The 25,314-nt window shown below is 51.1% G+C and overlaps 1 protein-coding gene across 1 annotated transcript; it reads right to left on the reverse strand.

Moving 5' to 3' along the window:
* Window positions 1-1,136: 1,136 nt before the first annotated feature.
* On the reverse strand, window positions 1,137-23,374 carry LOC119812127 (signal transducer and activator of transcription 5A). The gene is made up of 19 exons (XM_038326532.1): window positions 23,223-23,374; window positions 22,324-22,461; window positions 21,896-22,052; window positions 20,602-20,691; window positions 18,140-18,314; window positions 11,905-12,035; window positions 11,532-11,683; window positions 10,957-11,112; window positions 10,381-10,560; window positions 9,295-9,382; window positions 9,088-9,210; window positions 7,564-7,656; window positions 6,731-6,937; window positions 6,156-6,250; window positions 5,929-6,059; window positions 5,323-5,478; window positions 4,683-4,734; window positions 4,348-4,452; window positions 1,137-2,510 (listed from the first exon to the last, which is right to left on the reverse strand). The coding sequence occupies exons 2-19, from the start codon at window positions 22,449-22,451 to the stop codon at window positions 2,360-2,362; spliced, it is 2,370 nt and encodes a 789-aa protein (XP_038182460.1). The 5' UTR covers window positions 22,452-22,461; window positions 23,223-23,374; the 3' UTR covers window positions 1,137-2,359.
* Window positions 23,375-25,314: the final 1,940 nt, after the last annotated feature.

The following is a 25,314-nucleotide window of genomic DNA, read 5'->3' on the forward strand; positions in this document are numbered from 1 at the left end:
GCCAAGGGTCATAGTCCAGTGGCAAGAACGTGTCAGAGTGGCCTCCTCCCCTCTGCCTCCCAAAGCTTCTGTGTTTGTTCTGGAGTCAGATAAGCTGCCTAATGGAGGGCGGGAGGGTTGGGGTGTAGACCCAGGCCTCTCGTTCCACAGTTGGCCCATTATCGCTTTCTCTTCAGTTCCATCAGTGGGGACAACTTGCAGACACTTCCCTGGCTGGTGGCTGCAGGGCCCCTGGGCAGTCAGCAGTGATAACTCAGAGAAAGGCCACAGACACGGTGCCTGCTCTCAGCATCTCCCCACCTACTACTCCACTCACTGTGCCGCTGCTGTACCTTGGAGCCCAGCCCACAGTGCCTCTGTGAGAGAAACCAGCACTCCTCTACAGAGATGGAAGCTGAGATTAGCGTGTGGTGCGGGGGCAGACCCTGCTTCCCACCCCCAGCCTCCCTGGGGCCCTGGGCCTCACCAGGGCAGGCTGTGAACTGAGCTCCTGCACCCAGCCTTGCTTTGAGCTCTGAGGTAACCTGTCGTACAGCTCCTTGTGCCCCAACTTTTAACCCAAAGGAGTGTGCTCCTGAGTCCAAGGCCCCAACCACGGGCTCTGGACTAATTTGTACATGGGTGCTGAGATCCAGTTAGGGCTAGCCAGGCCTCTCTCTGTCTTGGGTCAGCGTCCTTTATGCTCAGGCCACCACAGCAGTTGGAGGGTGCCACCTGCTGGACTCTGGGAAGAGGCCAGGGGAGGGTGGGCTATTGTCCAGGCTCTTTACTGCCCCTGGCTACAGGAAAGTGGGCGATCACTTTGGCACTGTCCTCAGTGATCCTTTAAGTGGCATCCTGAACTGTAGCTCTGCTCTTCCCATGCTTCCCTCCCCTAGTTATTCTTGCACCTTCTTTTCCCAAGTCCTTGAGCCCCTGCTTTCCTGGCATGCTTCCCCGAACACACGTACACACACACACGCATACGCACACACGCGCACACACACAGTTCTTTAGCCTTCTGACACCGTTCTAGGGCAGCAGCACCCTTGAGATCCCAGCAAAGTGGAGGGTACTCCAAGCTAAACTGGGAATGGCCCACTTCAAAGTCCATCACTCTACCCATCAGTAGCCCACTAAAACAGGAGGCAGACTGGTGAATCTACCAAAACAACAACGACAAAAACTTTATTCAAAAACACTGTTTACATAAATGTGAGATCTATGTACAAAATATAAAAAGAATCGCTCTGCTCATCCTCCGCTTCTTTCAGAGAACCTGAAACCAGGCTCCTAGTCAGCCAACCCTGACTGCCTTGTCAGAGCCTCAGAGGGAGGAGCTGGTGAGAGGCCTTCTTAGACCACAGCCCATGATGCAACACTGAAGGGCCTGTTCCGGGTTCTGCCTCCCATCAGAGGTACCCACCGATTGAGAGCAAGCAAGCGCACTTCTGCCTGACCTTGCAGATTGTGCTGCCTGCAGTACGCAGCTCAGCTGCTCTCTCGCTTCTCTGGCGCCACAGGTTTTTCTCCCCAGGTCTCCTGGTCCTCGACATTTAATATTCCCCTCCTTTCTGATAATAAGCAAGGTTGCAAACAGGAAATGAAAGGCTGAAATGTGGTCTTGCATGCCCGTAATCCTTGCATTCCAAAAGCGGAGGCAAGAGGATCATTCATGGCCAGCCTGGGCTACATGGGCAGACCCTATCTCATAAAACAAATGAAACAAAAACCCACAGTGAGAACGTTGAGTCTGTATGGAAGAATGAGGATATTAGATGGGGAAGAAATGGATGTTGGGAATATGGTCAAGGCCATTGAAGCCCGTGTTCACCCTGGCTCAAAGATAAGAGACCAAGAACCAACCTACTCAGCTCGGTAGCCCTGACTCAGATTAACCCAGGGCTGCTGTTTCCATGGTTGCGGCCTAGGCACACTGAGGACTCACAAAGTCTCCCTAGGGAGGGAGAGCATCGGTTAGGCTGGCACATGCGCATGCCAGCTCCATACCAACACGGGTGAAGTTTCTAGCTCAGGACTGAAACTCCAGCTTGGTTGCCTAAACCTGCCTGCCTTCCTTCCTTTTCTAGAATTGCTTCACTTCAATAGCCACTGAACCGATGAAAGACACAGGAGGAAGAGGTTTGTCTGGAATGAGAGGTCCAGCTCTTGGGACCTTGAGGCCTGAACGAAAAGGCCACCACTTCCTTAGCCACAGACACAGAACTGTGTGGGTAAAGGCGGCGTTGCCACTGCTTATTGCACCAACACACACGCATGTGTGCAACGCCGTCGGTATATACAGAGATACTACAGTCACACTGACGTGGGCTCTTCACATTGAAGGTGGTTTTCCAGGAGAAGTGTGGCGTTCCAGGGTTCAGGACAGGGAGCCTCTGGCAGAGGTGAAGAGGCCAGCGGGTGGGGAGAGGCGGGGGTCGAGGCTGTCTATGGGCCGGCGTAAGAGCTCTTCCACATGCCTGGCAACATCCATGGACTCATCCAGGTCAAATTCTCCATCTTGGTCGGAGCTGGCAAAGAGAGGGATGTTGGGGAACCTGGCCGGTCTCATGGCTCCAAGCCCCCATAGAGAATCTTCCATCTGCTCCTCACAAAGACCAGAGTCTCGTAGAGACAGGACCAGTAGCACTCTGGCTGGGACTCCCACCAGGCTGGACAGTAGTCACTGGCTCCTGGGAGACAGCCTAGTGCCACTCATATCTCTTGATATCATTTCATTTCATGACCTCAAGGAGTTCATTTTCCCTCACCTGGACTCTTCTGTAAGCCAAGGTGATTGGCCAGAGGGTTCTACCACTCACTCTGGGATGTGCACTTACATATACTATCACACCGTCCACCAAGTCACTCTGGTAGCTTTGGGTCACTTAAGACTAACCCTCAGACCACCTTAAGGTGAGCATTAGGAATAAGGAAGTTTGTTCTGGGCCACCTGCAGCTGGAATCAGAATCTAGGTCTTGGCTGGAGGTGGAGGTGCAGGCTTTTAATCCCAGCACTCACTTGTAAGGCAGAGACAGGTGGATCTCTGTGAGTTCCAGCCTGGACTACAGAGTGAGTTCCGGGCTAGCCAGGGCTACACAAACCCTGTCTTAAAGAATCAGAGCCCAGCTCCTGAGTGCTGAGGCCATCAAGTAGGATCTCTTTGTGTTAGGACTTTGAAAGGTGGCTCGCTCAGACAGTTAACGGACTGCTTCGCAAGTGTGAGGACCTGAGTTAAGATCTGCAGCGCCCACATAAAAAGCTGGGTGTGGCAGTGCCTGTCTGTAAGCCCAGCACTGGGAGGTGGGGCGGGCAGAGGCAGGAGGATCTTTGGGACTCACTGGCCAGCCAGCTTAGACAAATGGATGAGCGTCAGGGTCACTAGAAGACAGAATCAGAAAATAAGGTGGGAAGTAATTGAGATGTCGACCGCTGGCCTTCACATGCGTGACCCACACAAGCACATACGTATAGAGCCACGTAAACACAGATATATACCATATACATAAATAATAATAGCAACAAAAAAAAATCCCAGAAGCTGGTGACATGGCTCAGTGACACTCGGCAACAACAAATCAATCCTGGCGATTTGAGTTCAGTCCTGGAACCCACACGGTGGAGGGAAAGAACTAAGTCACACAAGTTACCATCCCTGCCCCCCCACATAGTTTTAAAAATTAAAAATACAAGCAGTTCATAATCGCTTGTCATTCCAGCTGCAGGAATTCTGATGCCCTGTTCCGGCCTCCACAGGTTCACATTTGCGCGCGCGCACACACACACCCACACACCCACATGCTTTAAAACTTTAAAATTAAAAGGCTCTCTGGGACTTCCACATGTGCAGTAGTCAGACTGCAATGGGCTGCCTCCCCCAGTTCCAGCCATCCAGCCTAGGCTACCTTAGCTTAGAAAGGACCCCCCCATTCCCTTCTGCTCCCACCTTAGAATCCTCCCAACAACAGTGGCACTGTCTCAAGCCCTTCTGACAATTTAATACATAAAAATTTTACCGCACCATCTTGTTTGTGTTTCTGATGCCAATTCCATGGGGGCAGAAACGCCTGTCACCTCTAGTTTATACATGAGGGAACTGCGCATCCAAGAAAGATTTCTCAGGCTCACATAGACTGAACCAGGATGAAGACGGGATCCTGGTTGTCTAGCTTCAAAAAGCTCTGTGTATTTTCCTGGTTGACTTCACCTCCCTTTCACTTGGGCCAGACTAGACCCTGGGCCTAGGCTGGATGGAGTCAAATCCCAGCAACCTCTGGATTCCTCTGTCCCTCAGTCCTCCAGGGGTCCGGCCTGAGGCCAAACCCCAGTTCCTCTCCATGGACCCCCCCCATGAAAACAGGACCTACTTTTGTGGGTACATGTTGTAATGAGCCTGGGGGCACACCACTGGAGATGGGGCCTGGTCCATGTAGGTGGCGCTGGCTCCAGCATCTGCAGATGCATTGATAAACCTATGAAAGGAAGCGGAACACAGCCTCAGTGGCCAGAGAGACCAGTGACGCCAGGAGAGGGGCTTCTGGCCAAAGTGTCCCCATTGGTCTCCGGGGGCTCAGGCTGCCTATGGAATCCTGGGTACTCTTTCCTTCTCAGGGGCTAAGCCACATTTCCCAGTGTTGGAGGAAGAGCAAGCAGAGACTCAAGAGGCAATAGAAGACCCACCACTGGGCTCTGGACAACTTACTCGGGGACCACTTGTCTGATCTGTGGCTTCACGTACCCATCCACTGCTTTTGCTGTGGGGGTGGAGAAGGGGGAACACAGTGAGAAGAACATGCCATTGCCCCCTGCCCACACCACCCTGGAGCTTTTCCAGGGATGAAAGTTCCCAAGGACTTCCAATAACCCTCCCGCTGATGGATCCAGCCAGAGGGTCTCTGAGACCCTTGGCTTCTATGCCCACTCCTGGTTTCTTTCCTAGCTGCTTGCACACCTGCAAAGCAAATGGCATCAAGAAGATGCAAACTCCAGCAATGGACTGAGCAGATAGAAAAGGCGAGCGAGTCCGTTTTGCTCCTCTCTTTAACTTGGGGCGGGCTGCGGGGGACGTGGGAAGTGGTGAGAGCTGCCGACTAGAGGGCAGGAAAGTAACTCTTGGTGGGAATGACCCCTGCTTCTCTCTGGACAGTTCTGCCTCCTCTCTGCGTGCGGATGTTGAATTGAGAACTTAGCTTTCTACTCAGCAGAGAAATAAATTGGGGCGAGGGCGGGGACGACAAGTTTCACTTTCTCTCCTCAGGTGTGAGCGCTGAAACCCTCCATGCTGAGATCCAAAGCCCACAGAGGAGATGCCCCTACTCAGCTCTCCTGGCAGCTGGACGCACCAAGTATAGGAGTGTAGTACTTGGCAAAGACCTCATCCTTGGGTCGGTCTGGGAATACATAGATGAGGTAGCTCAGGTCCCCCAGTCGGTCAGCCAGGGACCGTATGGAGAAATCTCGCGTGGTGAACGGCTTCAGATTCCAGAGGTTTCGGTCCGCTGTAAAAGGGACAAGTCATTTCAAGCTGCCCTCATGAAAGGATCATGGTTGTGGGGTTGTGGGAAGGATTGCTGAAAGAGCATAGCCTTTCCCAGCATGCACTGCAACCCTAGCCTTCCTGCTCCAGCATGCAGGGGAGGGGGTTCATCTGCAATGTTGAGACTCAGCCAACTGGGCATGGAAGAGGCATGGATGGCATGAAGTTGCGGGGACTCGCCAGGTGTCTGCTGTCTGTGGAGTCAGTGGTTTTAGGTTCTGGGAGAACTTAAAAGTATTGGGAAGAGGCACCATCTTCCTTCCCGTGCCTCCCATACCTTGAGCTCAGCTCCTGCCTCTCCTGAAAGTGGGTGACTGCTAAGGACGGCGGGGGGAACTCATGGATATGGGAGTGAGGCAATATAAGACAGGGCTCATGGGGTTAGGTGTGGGACGAGGAGACGGGAACTCACGAGAGTCAAACTTCCAGGCAATGGTGATGCCTCCAATTTCTGAGTCGCTGAAGCGCAGTAGGAAGGTTCCATCTGGCTTGTTGATGAGCAGGTCGTGGGCCTGTTGCTTATTCACAAAGCCTAAGATGGCCCTGGGGGTGTAGTACGTTTGGCGTCACCGCTGGGTAAGCAGACACCATTCCCAGAGTCCTCTACCCACCTGCTGCCCCCAGGGCCCTGCTCCTCACCCGTCATTCCAGTGGGGCTTGTGATGTTTCTTCAGCACCTCCATCACCCCATCAAACCACTGCCAGAAGGTGTAGTTCCAACCTGGCAAGTTCTCCTGTGAGCCCCAGGACACCCCGAGTCACAGCGGCCCAGGAGTTGGTGCCCTTAGCTCCCGCCATGCCTGATCCCAACTCTCCTCGAGGGTCAGGTTCTGGCACCCCACCCACTCAAGTTCTCATGCTTCTATACAAGGGCTAGTCCTGTGGGAGGGACAGAGGCTATGAGGACTTGTATGGGCTGGAAAGACCCACCAAAGTCAAGGTCATTCTCCCCTCATTCCTTCACTGAAACACAAAGAAAGTGACAAGCCCACCAGTGGGTCCCTGCTCTGGGGTTCTCTCCTCCTACTGTGGCTCACGTGACTGACCATGATACTCATGGCCTCCGTAGTCTGAGAGCCAACCTATCCTGATTACAGGGAGTGTGGTTAGGGTAGAGGGTCACCCTCTGAGGGTGGTAGCCTGACTTTACGCTAAGAGAACGTATGACAGGATCCCGATGGTGTCCGGCAGATGGTTGGCAGCCGGCCGCTCACCCGGTTGAACTGGGACCAGGATACGGACATGCTGTTGTAGTCATCGAGGTGGCTGCTGCTGCTGTTGAACAGTTTCTGAGCCAGGAACACCAGGTTCTCCTTGGTCAGGCCCCGGTTGCTCTGCACTTCGGCCTTGAATTTCATGTTGAGCGCTTCACACAGCTGCGGCCACAGCACCTTGTCAGGCACGGCAAATGGCACCCTGCCCTGAGAGGGCGAGAAGAAAGGAGACGAAAAGGCAGACTAAGGGAGCTGGAAATGTCCACACATAAACACGCACACACTCACGCCCACTCATGCACACTCACGCATGCGTGAGATACACAGAGACTGAGAGACAGGCAGGGCTGAGAATCATCCAGAAAGAACATACAAACACAGAGGGGAATTGTCGGGGACCAGCCCTGACATAAATCATCTTTTACACCAGAGTGGAGGTGTGGGAATGAAAACACAGCTCCACGACTGTGTCAGGAGGTTTTAGGGATTCTCTATGGGATGGGGAACGGAAGACAAAAGGGAGGAGGGAGGGAGATAGTAGAGTCCAGCAGAAGCAAAGGCCCAGACCGGGGGCTGAGTACAGTGGTCAGGAACCCCAGCCACAGGGAAAAGGAAAGCAAAGGCAGACGCAGAAACCAGCCCCATTCCTTGGAGACGTTAGCCAATTCTGAGTCCTGAAACCTAGCCAGGGCCTTAGGCCAGACCAGCAGACAGGCAACTACCTCAGGCTGCCTACCTCGCTGTCCAGCTCAGCTCTGGGGCCTACAGAGTTGGACTAACCCGGGGACAGTTTAGGGCCTGAGGGCCAAGGTGGGGGGCCCAAGAGAACTCACTGGTTCAGCAAAGGCATTGTCCCACAGCACGGTGGCAGTAGCGTTGTGGTCCTGGCTGCCGTGAACGATGACAACCACAGGGAGGGACAGGGTCTGTGGAAGCCATAGAGTAAGAACTGAAGGGTTTCAACACAGTCTGAATAAGCAAAACTCCAAACCCTTATCCCACGCGCACTATTCAGCCACAAGCCCTTCCCAACAGTCCCGAGCTAGGCTCGCTGGCTCAGCTGGCTCACGTTTGAGGCAGAAGGACTGAGAAGTCAAGGCTAGTCTAGGCTATATAACAAGACCACTCTAAAACAAAAACAGAGACCCCTGAGGATATATTTCTTCTTAGTCTCTTGCCCAAGTAATATGGTGATGGACGCATCAAACAGGTACCTGCAGAATCAAAGTGGGTTCTCAGGGCATTGCAGGGTAACTGGGCTGAGGCAAGAGCCCTGTGATGCTTTGTATTGTATTATATTAGATACGCTTTTTGTTGTTGTGTTGTTTTGTAAACAGGGTCTTGTGTATCCCAGGCTGGCCTTGAACTCCCTGTGTAACCGAGGATGACCTTGAATTTCTGATCTTCCTGAGTACACCTTTGGGTTCCAGGCATGCACCACTATTACTGGTTTTATATGGTGCTGGGGATCAAACCCAGGGCTTCCTGCATGCTAGGCAGACATTATATCGGCTGAGATAGATTCCTAGCCTGCTTGCTAAGTTCTATTTTATTTATTATTATAAATTTGTATGTGTGTGTGTGAGAGAGAGAGAGAGGGGCGGGGAGGGAGGGAGGGAGAGAGGGAGAGGAAGAGGGAGAGGGAGAGGGAGTGGGAGAGAGAGAGAGCGCTATAGCATGCATAGGAATATCAAAGGACAACTATTTCAGGAGTCTATTTTCCCCATCTAGTGTGGGTTCCAGGCTTCAAATTCAGGATGTTGAGCTTGTAGAGCAATAGCTTACACCTGCTAGGCCATCTTGCAAGCTCCACATTTTTCTTTGTTTTTAAAAGGTTGTTGTGAGCTGCCCTGTGTGGGTACTGAGAACAGAACCTGGGTCCTCTGAAAAGACAGCAAATGCTCTGCTAAGTGCTGCTGAAATATCCAGCTCCTTTTTAAAAAAATATTTTATGTGTAAGAGTGTTTTGTCTACATATGTGTATGTGCCCCAAGTTCATGCATTGTCCATAGAGGTCAGAAGAGGGCACTGGATTCCCCTGGAATTGGAGTCACAGATGTATTGTGAGCTGCCATGTAGGTGCTGGAAATTGAACTCAGGTCCTCTGGATGGGCAGCCTGTGCTCTTAACCACCGAGCCATCTCTCCAGTCCTCTAGTCCCCAATATTTTGCTTTTGAGACATGATTTCAGGCTAGCTCTGAACTTGTGATCCTCTTGTTTAGCTCCCAACTCCCGGGATTTCAGGTATACACCATCACACCCAGCTCAGTCTGCAGCTTTCCCGCCCCAGGTCACTGTGGGCAGGTCCCTTCACTAAGCCAGGGGGCTTTCACGGATGGAGCAGCGGGAGCCTCACCTTCACCTGGAACACGAGCTCATTGCTGCCAACGCTGAACTGGGACTCAAACAGGACCGTGAACTTCTCCTCTGTCACAGACTCCGCGCCACGCCTATCGGCTCGCTTGATTCTTTTCAGGGACTGCAGAGCGGGGGGGAGGGGGAACCAGTATAAGACAGGGAGTAACGGCCACCAGGCCCCTGCCCTGGGCAGACCCGGCCTCACCATGTTCCTGAAGTGGGCGCTGAGGGTGCCCGTGGCCTGGTGGTACTCCATGACGCAGCAGTTGTTCAGGATCTCGCCGCTGCACTCACTGCAAAGAGAGGGAGCCCGGCTCCACAGTGTGATGCCGGGGTCTGCACCAGGGCTTTGTGCACACTAGGAGGCAAGGGTCAACGACTGACATCTCTGGGTCCGGGAGACATGTTGTTAATGGGGCCATCAGTGATGAGACGAGCCTCCTGTATCTCCCCGCTCATGCCAGTGCATCCGTGCACTACATGGATAGCTTTTCAGGATGTGTTTCTCGGGTCTCACTTGCCTCTCTACACTCAACATGTGGGTTCTGACTGAAAAACAAACAACCCCTTTCTTTCCAACCCGGACACTAGCAAATCCCTGTCCAACGGCTTCTCTGATAGGACTCTTCAGGGAGTTTTGTTTATTTTTTAAGACGGTCTGACTGCTTAGCCCTGGTTGGTCTGAAACTATATAGACCAGGCTTGTCTTAAACTTACAGAGATCCACTTGCCTCTGCCTCCTGAGACTGGCATCAAAGTATGCACCACCACATCTGGCTGACTTTGTTTGTCTGGTTTGTTTTTTTTTTTGACAGAGTCTCCAGCTGTCCAAGCAGGCATTCAACTGACTATGGAGCTTAGGCTGACTTTGAACTCTTGATCTTCCTGCCTCTGCCTCCCAAGGACCAGAAATATAAGGATGTATTAACCCACCCACTCCAGGCTCAAGCTAGCAACCACCAGCAACATGAGCCCCTGTACATGTGTGTGCCTGTATGTCATACGGCTGTGCCAGCAATCGTAGATCATTGAACGCCATCTGCTCTGCAGGCCAGTGGTCGGGTTAAGAGAGCAGCAGGTTCTCTTTGGATCACAGTGGCGTGTCTACTGCTCAGCACAAATGCTTGGACCACACAGCAGTTCAGTGTTGGCTGCCCTAAGTATTAGACACAGGCAAGGCTGGGACAGCACTCAGAGGGGGCACAAGAATGCCTGGAAGGGCACCCATATAGGCCCCACCTGAGCAAGAGAAACAGCACCCAAACCCAGTACAGAGGGACAGAACACTCACTTGCGGGTGCTCTCGTTCTTGAGCAGGGACTTGGCCTGCTGCTCGCTGATGATGGTTGCCTTCACCTGCGGGGGGTTCATGTGCACATTCAGCTTCCCGCCCACCAGCAGGCGCACGGTGGCTGCAAACTTGGTCTGGGTCTTCAGGACCTGAGGAGGTTGTTTCTCGATGATGAAAGTGCTGCAGGGGACACAAGGGACCACACAGGTGACTGGATGCTGGCTCAGGGGAGAGCTCTGGGAGGTCAGCTAGGAGGGGAGGACCTTCCTGTGGGGCCTGCTAGGAGAAGGAAGACAGGCAGGGGAGGAGGGGCCTGGCCTCTGTTCCCTGGAGGACATGGGGGTTGGAGACAGGTGTGAGGGAGGCTGGACCCCATGGTGCTTCCTGCAGTGTCCCCAATGCACACTGGGCCAGGACAGTCACAGCAGCAGAGCAACTAGGGCCACAGTGGGTGGGGGAAGGTGGAGGAGCAGGACTGGGGCAGAGCTCTGGGTCTGGACAGCCCTTGGGTCTCAACAGGCCCACCCCTCAGGAACTGCCATGTCCCTCTGAGCATGGCCAGGAGGCAGCAGTCACCTGGTAACCAGGGCTGAGATGATGTCTGTGATGGTGGCATTGACCTCGGCTAGCATCTCCTCCACGGGGCCTGGGATGGGCAGCTGCTGGCAGAGGTGCTCAGCTCTGCGGATCTGCTGCCGGTTCTGCCAGATGATCTCGGCCAGCTTCTCACACCTGCAAGGAGCCCAGGACCCTCAGAGGAATGGTGACCTCTGTTCCAGCACAGGCCTGGGAGGAGATCACATGACACTGTTCCCCCCAACAAAACTCCTCTCATTACCCCTAGGTGCTGGCGTTGGTCACCACTACCTTGCACAGGCACAGAGTCCCACTTTCCAAAAGCAGAGGACAGACAGGGTGACCCCAACTTGGAACCAGCGAGCTCAGGAGTAGCCCTGTCCATTCCAAGGCACCACTGTCCCCTAGGGGAGGTGGCACGGGTCTGAGGAGCCAAGTCCATCAGGAGCCCAGACATTGATAAAGTGAGAGTTGTCCCAGACAGTGGGAACCTGTTGCTCGGGCCAACACAGGGACAGAGGCAGCTGGCACCACTGCCCAAGCCCCTGCCCACCCTGGCCACCTCCCACCCTTACCAGGACTGCAGCACATCCAGGCTGCCCTCAGGGGGACCCCCGTTCCCAGCCAGCTGCTGCCGCCGCTTCCACTGGATCAGCTCGTCATCCAGGATGATGGTCTGTTGCTTCCTCAGCAGCTGCAGGGTTTTCTGGTGCTTTTCAGCCAACTCCTGCGTGAGGACACAGAGGCCTTCTGGCTCCCGGGGAGCAGTCCATAGAGCCTGGCCTAGGACCCAGGGTTTGGCCCTTCCCTCTCCACCTGCTCCACCGCATGTGTACCCCAGGAAAGGGGGGATCTGTTCTCATCTTGGCTCTGCGCCCTACCTGGCGCCCTGAATCTCAGGTGACAGAGCATCCTTCCCAGGGGCAGAGGGATGCAGGATGCACTAACCACACGGTACTGCTGCAGTGTCTGTGCCTCCCGCTGTAGCCAGGCCTCCAGGGACACTTGCTTCTGCTGGAGGGCTGTCTCCCGGCTCATGCGCTCCTGGGGGTTCAGCTGGGCCAGCTGGGCAAACTGAGCTGGAGGAGGGGACAGGACACCCACCACCATCATCTCTTGTGTCTGGTGGGAACCCTAGAGGATCTGCAGTCACATGTTCTGAAGGGCTTCTCAGAGTCAGGCATCCCATAGGTGACAAGTCAGGGTTCCTACCAGGCATGAGTGCCCAGTGGTATTCCCTCAGAATTGTTCACAAGCCTCCTGAATGAATCTCCCCTGGGCAGCAGAAGCGGGTGTCCAGAATGAAGCAGAAGAGGGTTGGTCCCGTGTGGTGACCCTTGTCTGCCTCACATGGCTGTCAGCAGGCCCTTCCCACGGGGCTTGGAGATGGGTACAAGTAGCCCTGCTGTTTAAAAGCTGGGTAAAGATGGGAAAATCCTTTGCTTTCCTGTGCCTCGGTTTCCCCATTTGTAAAAATGGGAAAATACGGACACCAGCTCAGTGGGCTAATATGGAGATTTAAAAAAAACGATGAGACTTTTTTTTTCTGAGAACTGTCTGTTTTATGTAAGATCTTTGCAGTTTGGTCCTAATTAGGGGACAGACGGCAGTCCGAAATGAGGGGTGGCAGAGACTAGACCTCCTCAGCCCCATCCCTGACGTGGGAGCCCCATCCAGAGGCCCTGGCTCTTTCATCTCCTCCATTCAGCCCTTCAGCTCAGTAGTTTTCTCAGGAGCAATGAATCTGGCTGGGACTGCATGGTGCCCATGATGCCTGACTAGTGTGGGAGCCACCAGCACAGCTGAGCACTCAACTAAGAAGGAAAGAGAGACAGATGGACAGACAGACATGAGTTTTTCCAAGATCCCCTGGAATACCATCAGCAAGATTGTCATAAGGAGCAAGGTGAGAGGTGACAGTGACTGAGAGGTGACATTGGGAAGCCCGTGGATGGCAGGAACAGGTGGTGAGAGAGGCCTTAACATCCTTATCCATGCGTGTGCATCTCTCTGTGTGTGTGTGTACGCGCTTGTGTGGTATATGTGTGTGCACTTGTATGAGTTGAGCCGGGGGTTGGGTGTTGACACAGATCATAAAGCTGAGGATGGCCTCAAACTCACTGCATAGCTGGGAATAATCACTGAGCATTTATTCTCCTGAGTCTACCTTTGAAAGTGCGGGACCACAGCCGTAGGCCACCACATCCAGCTGTATGTGGTACATGGAATTGAGCCACTTCCTGCATGTTAGGCAAGCGCTCCCCCACCTGAGCCATATCCGCAACCTTCAGCCCAGCACCTTTCTAACATTTGAGAAAAAAAATCCCAAGACATGGGTAGGTCAAAGTCATGCAGGGAACAAACTCAGCAGCTCGGCTCAGCTCAGCATCAAAGACATTCAGGGTTGAAACTGCCTGTACGTTTCCACTGCAGGCCACCCTCTCCTGTCCCACAGTTAAAGACCCTGGATGCTGGCATTTATCACTGTCTTTAGTGGCCCTTGAGCCTCCCTGAATCCTTACTCGGGTCTAGTCAAGAAATTGTGCACACTGGCATGTCTTATTCAAGTTCCTGGCTGGCCTCTGAGAACCATGTCACACTGACCTGGTTCTTGCCCCAGGGACACACAAGCTGGAGCAGACAATAGCAGCACTAGACAACCAAGACAAGCCCACACCTAGAATTTAGAAATATGGTTCCCATCTTCCTGTAATGTGGTGGGCGGGAGGTGCACTGCCCAGATTCAAAACGTCCAGCTGAACACAGGAGGGCCAATACCCTGGCCCAGATTCCCCCTCAAGGTTCCATTTAGGTCTCTCCTGTCCAATTGCACAGGTTTCTGGGATGGAGGCCAAAAGATCCACAACAACTATTGGCTCCACTGGAGGAACTGGGTCTTCCCGTCTGCAAACAGATCAGTACTTCGTGTTTTGTGTAGCGCTGGAGATCAAATCCAGGGCTCCGTGCATGCCAGCCCCATGTTCTTTTACTGAACGACATCTCCAACCTTCTGTGTTTACAGTATTGAGCGGAATAAACAAAGGCAAACCGACACACATGGATGCAAACCTCACCCAAAATCTGATGCTAGACCTGTGTGCAGGCAATGGGAACAGCTCAATTTAAAATGGATTGTCAGTAGCTGGCGGTAGGAGCCTGTAATCCCAGCACTTGGGAGGTTGAGGCAGGAGAACTGGGAGTTCAAGGTCATTGTTAGTTACATAGTGAGGCAGAGGCCTGCCTGAGTTTAAAAATAGAAAAAAATACAAAGCAAAACTCAATAGCATGCTGTCTACATTATAAAACCTTTTTATGTTACAACTGGTCTTGATATAGTATAAATTTTTTAAAGCATGGCTAAGGGGCCAGGGAGATAGCTCAGTGAGTCAAGCATTTACTTGCAAACGTAAGGACTTAACTTTGCATCCCCAGCATCCACATAATAAAAGCCCAGAATGAGGGTGCTCATCTGAAACCCCAGTTTCATCATAGGGGAGGGGGGTGCAGGAGGCAGAGAAGGAGGATCTCCTAGGCTCAGAGCTCCAAAATTACAGTTGAGAAAAACCGAGAACAACGCTAGATCTCAACCTCTGGCCTCCACATGCAGAAATGTGCTTGGGCACCAATGCTCACATGCGTACATGCACACAAGAAGAAAAGATGGAAGGAAGTATAAAAAGGAAATTTAAGAATGAACACGAGAGGTGGCGCATGTCTTTAATCCCAGCACTTGGTAGGCAGAGTCAGGTGAATCTCTAAGTTCAAGCCAGCCTGGTCTGCAGAGTGAGTTCCATGATAGTCAAAACTATATAATGAGATCCTGGTTTGTTTTATTTTCTTTTTCGTTTTTTTAAAAAGGCATAATAATAGATGCTCAGCAATTAAGAGCTCCTATTGTTCTTCCAGAGGACCCCAGTTTGATTCCCAGAACCCATGTCCTATCTCACAACTGCCTATACTGTCAGCTCACAGAGTCACATATATACATGAATAAAAATCAAATAAATACAAAAAGAAAGAAAGAAATGAGCACAACAAAGCACATTTGTAATCCAGGCACTTGGAAGGCTAAGACAGGAGGATCATGAGTTCAAAGTCAACCTGGGCTATAGAGCATAATCCTGTCTCAAAAGCCTAAAAAAAGAAAAAAAAACATTCAGAAAAGTCAGACTGATGGGCAATTACTAGAAAACCACACTAATCACAAATGTGTCCACCTACACCTGCTAGCAACTTCAAAATTTATAAAGGAAATGCTACAAAAAAAGCATTATAGAAGTTTTCAATTGTTTAATCATGGCGGGGTATTTTGATGCCTCTCTTTTAGGAGCTGATCAGCTCAAACAAATTTCCTTTTAAATAAAGGGAACAAGAATAACAAAAACAGGTCAGCCTGGTAAGGTGGACCGACGGGTAAGGGTGCTTTCTGACAAGCACTAGGACCTGAGTTCAATCTCAAGGATCCACATTAGAAAGAGGAGAGCCAGCTCCCACAAACAGTTCTCCGACCTGCAATGATATGCCTGTGTTCACACACCTGTACATATGCATGCATGAACACACACAATAAATAAGTAAATGTAAGTTTTGTTTTTTTTTTTTAAAAATTACAGACCAAAATCAGTGATTCTCAGAGTCATGTAAGGAACCCCTGGCAAGTAGCTGAGACCCTCAGAAAAGACCCACAAAGGAAAACATTTTCATAAAGTCATAAGACCTTAATTGCCTTGCCGTAGCTTTTATTTTGTCTTTTGTTTGAAGTTTTTCAACTTGTCAAATTGCATAGTCTATACTGAAAATAAAACAACACAGCAAAAAAGAATTTGTCCACAAAATTTTTGAGTTTTCTTACATTATCAGTGTTATGTGCCCTAAGGGCAAAAATCATTGCAAATAAATAAATCTTGGATTTTAACTGGTAACTTTGTGATTGGGAGTAATAACGATTTTTTTTAAAAATTTTCTTGTTTTAAAATAATTTTGATTTTCTCTTTGAGAATTTTACATATGTGTATAGTATATTTTGTTCATATTTACCCTGACATGTTTTTTGAGTGGAACATGTGGTTTTACTATGCAGCCCAAGCTGGCTTTAAACTCCCCATCCTCTTGCCTCAAGCCCTTCTCTGACCCCAGTGCTGAGATTATAGGTATGCACCACTAAGCCTGAGTCTTCTATCCTTCTGTTTTTGATAGCCCAGGCTGGCCCTGAACTTCCTATGAAGATGACCTTGAACTTCTCGTCCTTCTGTCTCTACCATCCAATTACTGGAATTACAGGCATGGACCACAAATTGAACCCAGGACTTCATCATACTGGGCAAGCCCTCTGCCAACTGAGCTACATCCCCAGCCCTGAGTCTCCACTCTTGCTTGCTAACAAGTGTGCAGTGGAATTTTCCAGAGGTTACAGGCCATCACCACCGACTGAAAGCAATACACAGCTATCTTTTATCAAGGCAAACAAGAAAGACATTTGCAAATATAGTCATGAGTCGCGTGAGGATGGGGATGTATTCTGAGAAACTCATCATTGGGGGTTGTCATTGGGTGGCTATCAGAACACTTCACGAGCTAGACGTCATGGCTCACTACATACTTAGACCATGTGGTGTGTAACATCATACCCATGTCCCCCATCCATGGCCATGTGAAAGTCACTCTGTTCTCGCTAAATTTGGCTTTGGAAAATATATTATAGGGTATTTTTTTTTCTTTGTTTTTTCCTTTTATGTTAACATTCTCGAATTTGCTGTGGCTGTTTGAGGGGACAATCAAAGAAGACACATTCTTTTCAAGTACATAAGATTTAGCCACCAAGACAGAGCATGCGCTTGGCCCTAAAGTCCCAATAAATTTGTAAGCTACGAGAACATACGGAACCCTGTTCTGTAGTCACGGTAGAGTCCAATGAAAAGATAGCATCAAAGTCAGTAAAAGCGCAATATCTAAACATAGTAGACAGAGGGAAATCAAACAATGCATTTCTAAACAAAACACAGGTAATGGGATTAATCCCGAGCTAGATGAGAGGAATTTCAAAGTGAACAGAAGGAACACACAGAGGCTTCAGAAGCACGGGGTCCTATAAAGCGGTTTGTAGGGGAAGATTTATATCTTTGAAAAATATGTATAGAGAAAGCATAAAATTTACTCTTTCCACGCTTTTAATCTCAGCATTCAGCAGGCAGCATCAGGTGATTCTCCTTGATTTCGAGTCCAGCCTAGTCTACAGAGTGAGTTCTAGGTCAGCCAGGGATACAGAGCAAGACCTTGTCTCAACAACAAAACAAAAATCACTCTTTCCTACAGTTTCTGGGAAAGATATTTTACAGAGATAAGTGATAGAAACCTATGTAGTTGGGTTTTGATTGTACATTTATATGTCTCAATACATGCGAAAGGACTAAAATCGATACCCAAGTCTCTAAGAAACAAGGATAAGGGCATAGGAAAAGGCAGTACGCCCCTGCCTGTCCGCGCTGGAAGAGTGGAGCCAGCCTATCTCTAACATTAATCTCCCGACAACTCAAATTGTACCTGGAGCTAATTCCTTCTGAGATAATTTTTCTTTGCCCACACCCTTATTGAGGCAGCCATTGACAGACTAGGAAGCTGGGAGCTAGCAGAAGTTTTACATTCACCTTGCCTCCAGGACCAGATTCCCTTAGAGTTTCAACTAGAGGCAAATCTGGTTTTCTAACTCTCCTCAGCCTGCTCAACCAGAGGATGCCATCCTTCTGGGTGGAGCATTCTTGGTCCATGCTCTTTTAATTGCTCACACTTCACTGACTGCCTAAGATTAGGGAGAGTCTCTTGGTTAGGAAGGTCCGGGGGTCTTATGACTTATCTCTAGCAACGCATTGATTCTGCAGCTTTTAGGCAACCTAGTCCAAGTTATTTGTCCTCTTTAAACTTTCCTTTTAAACAGGGACACCAAGCTATGCCCTCTGCAGGTTCCTTGTGAGGTTGCTTTGTATTATGCATTCAAAGAGCTTAGCCTAGAACCTAGACTACAGCAAAGGTTCAAAGCACCCCCCCCCCAAGCCTGATGATTCTTACAAAGCTTTGGACAAAGTGCCCAAGGGATGGCGAGCTTCCTCTCCTGCTGAAAATCACAGAATGCTCCTCCCTTCCCCCCTCAAGATGCTCGTGGCATCCTGGACCGTGATGCAGGCCTCACCTTGGATCCGCAGACTCTCCTGATACTGGATGATGAAGTACTCTTGGGTCTGCTGCAGCTTCTTCAGCTCGTTCTCCGTGTCCTGTGTGATGAGGCGCAGCTCCTCAAACGTCTGGTTGATCTGAAGGTGTTTCTGGGACAGGGCGTCAGCCAGGACACCAGCAGGGGAGCTGCACTGGGAACAGAACAGATTGAGTGGCAGTGATAGGCGCAGTGTGCCAGACAGAAAAGAGGGGAGGAAACCTGGTGCTCTGGGGGAGCACCAACACTAGACACCCCAAACTTCAAATCCAGGCTTAGAAGGAGGGTCAGAGGATTGTCGATGCCAGAATTGGAGTAGAAAGGAAAGAGAGAAAGGAAATCAATGGCCTGGGAAATAATGCAGATTTGGGGGCAGAAATTTCTGTCTCAGATCTGGTTTTACACAGAATGTTGAACGTGCCCATCACATTTCCTTTAGAGAAACTAGAACCGAACACTGGCCAGGTGTCACACCGATGATCTTCCTCCTATGGATGAGGCCTGTGCCTCCTCGTTCCATAGTTATCTACTGGCCCAATGCCACCGATTGTGCTAAGTGCTGGGGACCCAGTAGGAGACAGGGCCCATGGATTCACATATGTCCTCACTCACACCTGGAGGGAGGGGGCATTCCAGAGATGCCCAAAATAAAGTGTCAGGAGAGACATAAGAATGCCTCTTTGAGTCCTGCCATTCCTAGAACATCTGGTTGAGAGGGGACGATGTGGTTGGGGACTTTCCAAGTTAGTGTTCTTAAAATAAAAGCCAAACTTCTTTATTCGGCCTGGCAGGTGGCCTCTGACTATGTCCTCCCAGCTTCCCCGGGGTCAAGGCACAGCAGGTCTGTGTGCTTTCTACATCTGTCCCCACAACACAGCATGTGCCTGCTTCAGGCCCCTTGCACTAGTGGGTCAATCAACCTGGGAGCATTCTGGCAGCACTCCATCCCCATGTTGGGGATGTGTGTTTCTCAACCCAGCTAGAGTCTTTTGTGAGAGCAGTTTCAACAAGGCAGGGATGCAGAACTGGGCTGGAAGATGTAGCGCCTGGCTCCCGGTTCTTGCACATTGGTCCTCTGCTTGCCATCTGTGTTAACCACCTGCAGGTCTCCATCTACAAGGCATCACCACACCTTCCCGCCCCAACATATGCTGCTGTTACTTTGGGGGACAGACGTCCTCCCTCCTTCTTTCCCCTCTGCCCCCTTAGGACACATCCCTGTCAGCTGCCCAGTGTCTTCTTCACACTCAGCTTATTCAGTCCAGTCTTTGCTGGGACTCCTTCTAGGTGGAAACTGCTCTGTTTTAATCTTTTATTGTATTTTTAAATCCCTCCCTCCCTCCTTCCCTCCTTCTTCCTTTCTTACCTTCTTTGTTTTTTTTTTTGTAACAATCTCGGACATTTATTTATTTTTCCTAAAATGAAGTTTCCGAAAGCTTATCAGCTGTCAAGGGTATATCGCTTGCAGATGTATACTTTTACTTATCGTTGTTCTTTTGGTTTTTTTTTTCTTTGTTTGTGTTTTTTAAATTTATTTTTTATTATATAATTTTACAAATTTTCACCTCCTCCCCTCCTCCCAGTTCCCTTCCCCTCCCCCCTTCTTTGGTTTTTGTGAGACAGGGTTTCTCTGTAGCTTTGAAGCCTGTCCTGGAACTAGCTCTTACAGACCAGGCTGGCCTTGAATTTACAAAGATCCGCTTGCCTCTGCCTCCTGACTGCTGGTATTAAAGGTGTGCGCCACCACTGCCTGGCCCAAAAAATTTATTTAAAAGATTTATTTGCATGTGTGTGTGTGTGTGTTTAAAATTTCTGCTTTTTGTCCATCCATTCTTAGACTGCATATACTTTCATTTAACCCTCGTGATGATCTTACATTGCAAGCGCTATTACTATCCCTATTCTACAACGGTGGGAGCTGGGGATGCAGCTTGAGAGCACTTGCTTAGCATGTTCAGTGCCCTGGGTTTCATCATTAGAATCCAGGAAAGAAAGAAGAGAGAAAAGAAATTGGGGAAATGAAAGGAAGAGAGACTGGAGAGATGGCTCAGCAGTGTATACTGAGCATGTATACTGTTCTTGCAGTGGACCCGAATTTGGTTCCCAGCACCCATATCAGACATTCACAACTGCCTATAGTTCCAGGGGACCTGATGCCTCCGGTTTCCATTAGGCACACTTGTACGCACACAGTTAAAAATAAGATAAGTCTTATTTTTAAGAAAGGAAGAGAAAGAGAAGGAAAGGAAAGGAAAGAAGAAATAGGGGCTTGGAGAGCCAGGGACCGGCCCCAGCCTACCATATACCACCTCTCACACTTGTCCCTGCATTTTCTTTCTTTTGTGCTTGTCTCATAGCCGTGTTACATAAACACGGTAGGATCTAGAGAGGGATTCACGTGGATGGCTCTCCAGCTTCTCTCCATGCCTACAGACACTCACGTTGTTGGCTTCTCGGACCAGCCGCTGTTCGTTGTACAGAATGTGCCGGATACAGCGAACCAGCTCCATGGGGCAGCGGTCGTAGGTGTTCTGAAAGAGGACAACAGGAACCACCAGTGGCCACCTGGTTCTGACCACGCTGCCTTCCTTACCATGCCCATTCCCTCAGCCTCAGCTCTTCCCGGGAAGCCCCAAGATTATCAGACACCTCTAACTCTCCTTTGCCCTTCTTCCCCCTCCCCAGCTTCTTACTAGGTTTACAGTAACTTAGAAATTAACAATCTAAATACAAAGCACGCCCAGCCTCCCACCAGCTTTGACTCTCCGAAGCATGGAAATCCTATGACAGAAACTCAAACTGTTCTCATGTCATGGATGAGAAAAATGATGTTCAGATAGGCTAGGCATATGTCCTGAGGCAAATGTGTGTGTGTGTGTGTGTGTGTGTGTGTGTGTGTGTGTGTGTGTGAGAGAGAGAGAGAGAGAGAGAGAGAGAGAGAGAGAGAGAGAGAGAGAGACAGACTTGGAACGTCTGATGCCAACATCAAGGTACTTCCCACTAGGCACCTGATCCTGGGTTCCTATTTTGTTTCCCTTCAGGTTTCTGATGTTTCTTCCTTTTTCTAGGATGAGCTTTTATTTCTCCCTGCCCCCTCCCCCAGCCCTGCATCCCGCCGTTTGGATGTAAGAGGGGCTCTCTAAGAAATAAGAGTGAATTCCGATAAATGCTTGACCATGAATGCCACCCACACCCCTTTCCTGCTTCCATAAACTCGCTGCCCCTCCATAGAAAGGGGAGGCTACTTTCTCGTTCTAAGCCTTTAATTCAAAGCCTTTTATCCCACTCTTGCTCCGGGGCAATTCTACCTCTCTTTAGCCGCTCTCTTGCCTCTAAATGAACCCCAAGGGGAATGGCTGCTTGCCTTACACCTCATTTCTAGACTCTGCCAGTCTTCCTTTCTCCTGCGAAGGTTCCACCTGACTCAATTTCTTTTCTTCTCTACTGCTTGATCTGTCCATAGTGCTGCTTCACCCATCTCCACGCCCCCGCCCAGTGCTGGAATCACCCCCCTTCTCCCTCCCCATACACTCCCACCTCTTGCTTTGTAATATGTTAAAGGAATCTGACTTAGAAAGAGGGGGTGGGGGAAATTGAAGAAAAGTTGCCAGTAAGCTTTTGGTCACATGGTGACTCAGTGGCCAAGCCAGTAAAACTCCCAGGGGTTCTGATGCTGGAAGAGAAAGCTTAAGAGACAGCAGCGGTGTTCCTGCAGAGGCAAGCATTTACACCCACCTGGAGCTGTGTGGCATAGTGCCCCAGCTTGATCTTCAGCAAAAACCCATCTTCCCCCACCTGGTGTTCTGCCTTCTTCTGCAGCTCCTGCACCAGGCCCTCCAGGAGCTGGGTGGCCTGGCCTCGGTCCTGGGGATTGTCCAAGTCAATGGCATCCCTTGGGACATAACAAGGAGAGAAAAACTGTACCAAGAGTGATTTAGGGCACTCTAGACCCACAAGACTCGCTCCTGGCGGCCGTGCATCAAAGTCTAGAAAAGTCTCCCTTCAGTAGCTCCCGTTTCCCTCTTCCCCTTTCCTGGGGACACCACCCCTTCCGCACAAGGACAGATAGAATCGGAGTCACACCAAACCACAAAGAGGAGACCCTTGGCCCAGATAGCAGGGACTAGCACTTAAGGTGAAGGTTTAGGCCCCAGGACACCTACCATGGCTGACTCTCTATCCACTGGGCCAGGTAGTGCCGGACCTCGATGGGGAAGTGCTGTCCGTACAACACTTGCATTTGGCGCAGCGCATCTCCCTGAAGTTGCTGGGCCTGAATCCAGCCCGCCATGGCTGTTCACCTAGGGGAGAAGGTCCGTCATTTGTTCCGCAGAACTTTCTGGCCTGCCTGAGTCTTGCAGTGCCACCAAAGGACCTAAGGACTGCGGTGAGGCCAGGCTCCTCCCCTCACCCCAGGCATGCTTTCCTGTGCGGGAAGAGATGGCCACCCTTCCCTTCCAACAAGGAACCCTCCAGGCTGGGGGTGGAGACCTAGACAGGCAGATGCCCTCCTCTCTTCAGGTCCCTCGCCCCATCGAGTCATCCCCAGACTAAAGGAAGAAGGGGGGGGGGGGCGTCTACAAATCGAAAGAGAAACTTAAGAGACAGAGAGGGACACAGTCCCCCAACTAGAAACCACTGCAAAAATTCTTCCCACCCAGCCTCGGACCCACACTCTCAATGTTTGGGAAGGGAACTATTCCAGTCCAAAAGTTAGGGCAAAGCGGCGACCGCCACTTGAGGTTCAAGTCTCCTCAGGCACGTGTCTGGCACTGTCAGGGAGAGGTCAACTGCCTCTGGAGCAGCCCTGGATTGCACTCCAGTGTCTGCCCGCTCCAGGTGGAGCCTGACAGTGTCACTGTCCATTGTGCACGTCCACTACTGTCTAACCCCTGCACAGGTTCCTTGTCCTTGATCCCTCTGAAGCTCCCATTCGAAGCCCAGACTGATGCTTGTCCCGTGTCAGGCCGGGGAGACTCTAGTGTGCTGGGTCCCAGGGACGCGGCTGCAGCCTAGATCCCTTATCCACGCGCCAAGAGCGACGCCACGCCAATCCACCCACCTGGTGCTGCTGAACGCCTGCGGCTGTCGATCCCGGCTCGGGCTCCTGATGGTTCCTGACGGCTCTTGGCGGCGGCGGCGGCGGCGGCTGTTACTACAGGAAGGAGCAGAGAGCAGCGATTTCCTCCTCAAAGGTCAGCTGCCTCCGATAGACCAAACACAGCGCGCGAGCTCGCGCCAGCACCCCTCCCAGCGGCGGTCGCTCCCTCCTTGCCTCCGCCCTCATTCGCCGCCACTCCGGCGAGTACGCTGCCCCTACCGGAGAACCGACGGACCACCCGGCTGGGCGGCGCCGTGCAGAGGACCGCCCCGACGGTGGAGGTCCCCCCGGGAGTCCCGGTCTGAGCTCGCCCGCGATTCCGAGGGTGGGGGTGAGAGGGGAACGTCCTAGGACAGCTGAATTGGAGCGACTGAGGGTGCTGGGAAGTCCCGACCTCTGGAAATCCCAAACCAGGGCTTCAGTTTTATCATCTGTTAACTAGAAGAAAAAAAAAAGAGTGCGAGGAGGAAGAAAAAAAAAGCTACCTGTGGATGCCACCTTTGTCTGTAGATTTACAAAGTATGGTGTGTGTGCGCGGGCGTGCATTCGTGTGTGTGTGTGTGTGTGTGTGTGTGTGTGTATGTGTGTGTGTGTAAGCGTTCGCGCCCGCGCATGCTAGCAGATAGGGTGTGAATGACTTCTATGACCCTGTAGAGCCAAAACTTTAGAAAGACTGGGGATTCCAGAAGAGCAAGCCCACCACTAAGGTCTCCCCACCTCTCTCCTGGCATGACCCCCACCATGTGACCTTCCCCCTCAAAGGAGGACCAAGGAAGACCTTGGCAATCATATGCTTCAACCTTCCACCCCCTTCCCGACCTTTGCAGGTAAGAAATGTCAATCCAGAGAAGAGAAGGGGCCTGCCCAGGACGGCACTGTGGTCACATCAGCAGACTGTGACCCATAAACTATTCATTCCTTCTGTTTACCTAGAAGGCGCTCGTCTGAGGCTGGATATCTATCTTTTAAAAAGGCCCAGGAAGGGGTGTTTTTGCGTTTTTCAACCTCACATCTGCCTGCAGACTTTGTCATGGCCGCAGACCTGCTCCCTGGAGCTTTGCCTGGATCAGAGTCCCCATCCCTAAGAGTTCCCCCTCAAGGCCCAAGGGTTGGACAAGGCCAAGCTGGAAGCCTGCCATCCCCTTTGCCCAGCTTCCCTCTCCTCTGGGCCTCCTCTCTGCCTGGCAGCTGGCATGGGCAGTAGCAAAGGAGGGGCTAGACTGGCTGCCTACTCACAGCCCATCCCAGCCAAGCCCCAGTCGCCTGGGGGGATCTTTCTCATTGGCTTCCTCCTTACTAATTTCTTCTTGCGTCTTTTCTCTCCATTCCTAGTTCCTGATCCCTCTTTCTGGCCCATAAGACCTCCCTCCCCAGTTTTATTCTTTTTACTTTGCGGGAGGGAGGGGAACCCTGAAGTTTTTCTGCAGAAGTTGAAATGTCTGGGCTCTCCCCACCCTCTGTGTGTGGTCACAGTGACTTTACTTGGCAGGATCACGAGGAAAGGAATTGAAAACTGGGAGGGGGTGTAAAGGAGATGGGGGGGACCTTGCTTTTCAGATGCCCCACAGGGACCAGATGGGGCAAAGGGCTCTGGAGAAGGAAGTGTGATCCTTTCTCCCTCTGTACAGTGGGTTGGATGGGAACCCATCAGACCCACAGCTCCAGATGAACATCAAGGAGCAATACTGGCAGTGGCCATGAAGGTGATTTTACCAATGGAAATAAAAGGCCACATAGGGGAAGTGACTTGACCAGAGTCTTGAAGCCTGCCAGTGGCAGATCCAACCCATTGCCCCATGATAAGTGGACCCCACTTGGTACCTGTGTCCACCGATCTCACTGCAGCCAAGCGTGGAAGGAAGTGACAGCCAGGTTCCTCAGATCCCAAGTTAGGTTTCCCAAGTTCTCTGAGCTAACTCTACAGGTAGAGAATCATGCCGGCTGTGTCCTCCATCTGGATACCTGGGAGCTGGTAGTACAGAGCTGCCCACCTGCTTCCAGGTATCAGCTCCTCCAGATCCCTCTCCCAGGACCCCCAGATGTCTGCTGCTCC

Source organism: Arvicola amphibius, chromosome 4, assembly GCF_903992535.2.
Source record: "Arvicola amphibius chromosome 4, mArvAmp1.2, whole genome shotgun sequence".
Taxonomy (NCBI): domain Eukaryota; kingdom Metazoa; phylum Chordata; class Mammalia; order Rodentia; family Cricetidae; genus Arvicola; species Arvicola amphibius.

Excerpts from the sequence above, each read along its gene's own strand:
- LOC119812127 (XM_038326532.1), bottom strand. The coding sequence starts at position 22,451 with ATGGCGGGCTGGATTCAGGCCCAGCAACTTCAGGGAGATGCGCTGCGC. Across the intron at positions 18,315-20,601 it reads TGGTCCGAGAAGCCAACAAC|TGCAGCTCCCCTGCTGGTGT; the intron begins GTGAGTGTCTGT and ends TTCTGTTCCCAG. Across the intron at positions 10,561-10,956 it reads ATCTCAGCCCTGGTTACCAG|CACTTTCATCATCGAGAAAC; the intron begins GTGACTGCTGCC and ends TGTCCCCTGCAG.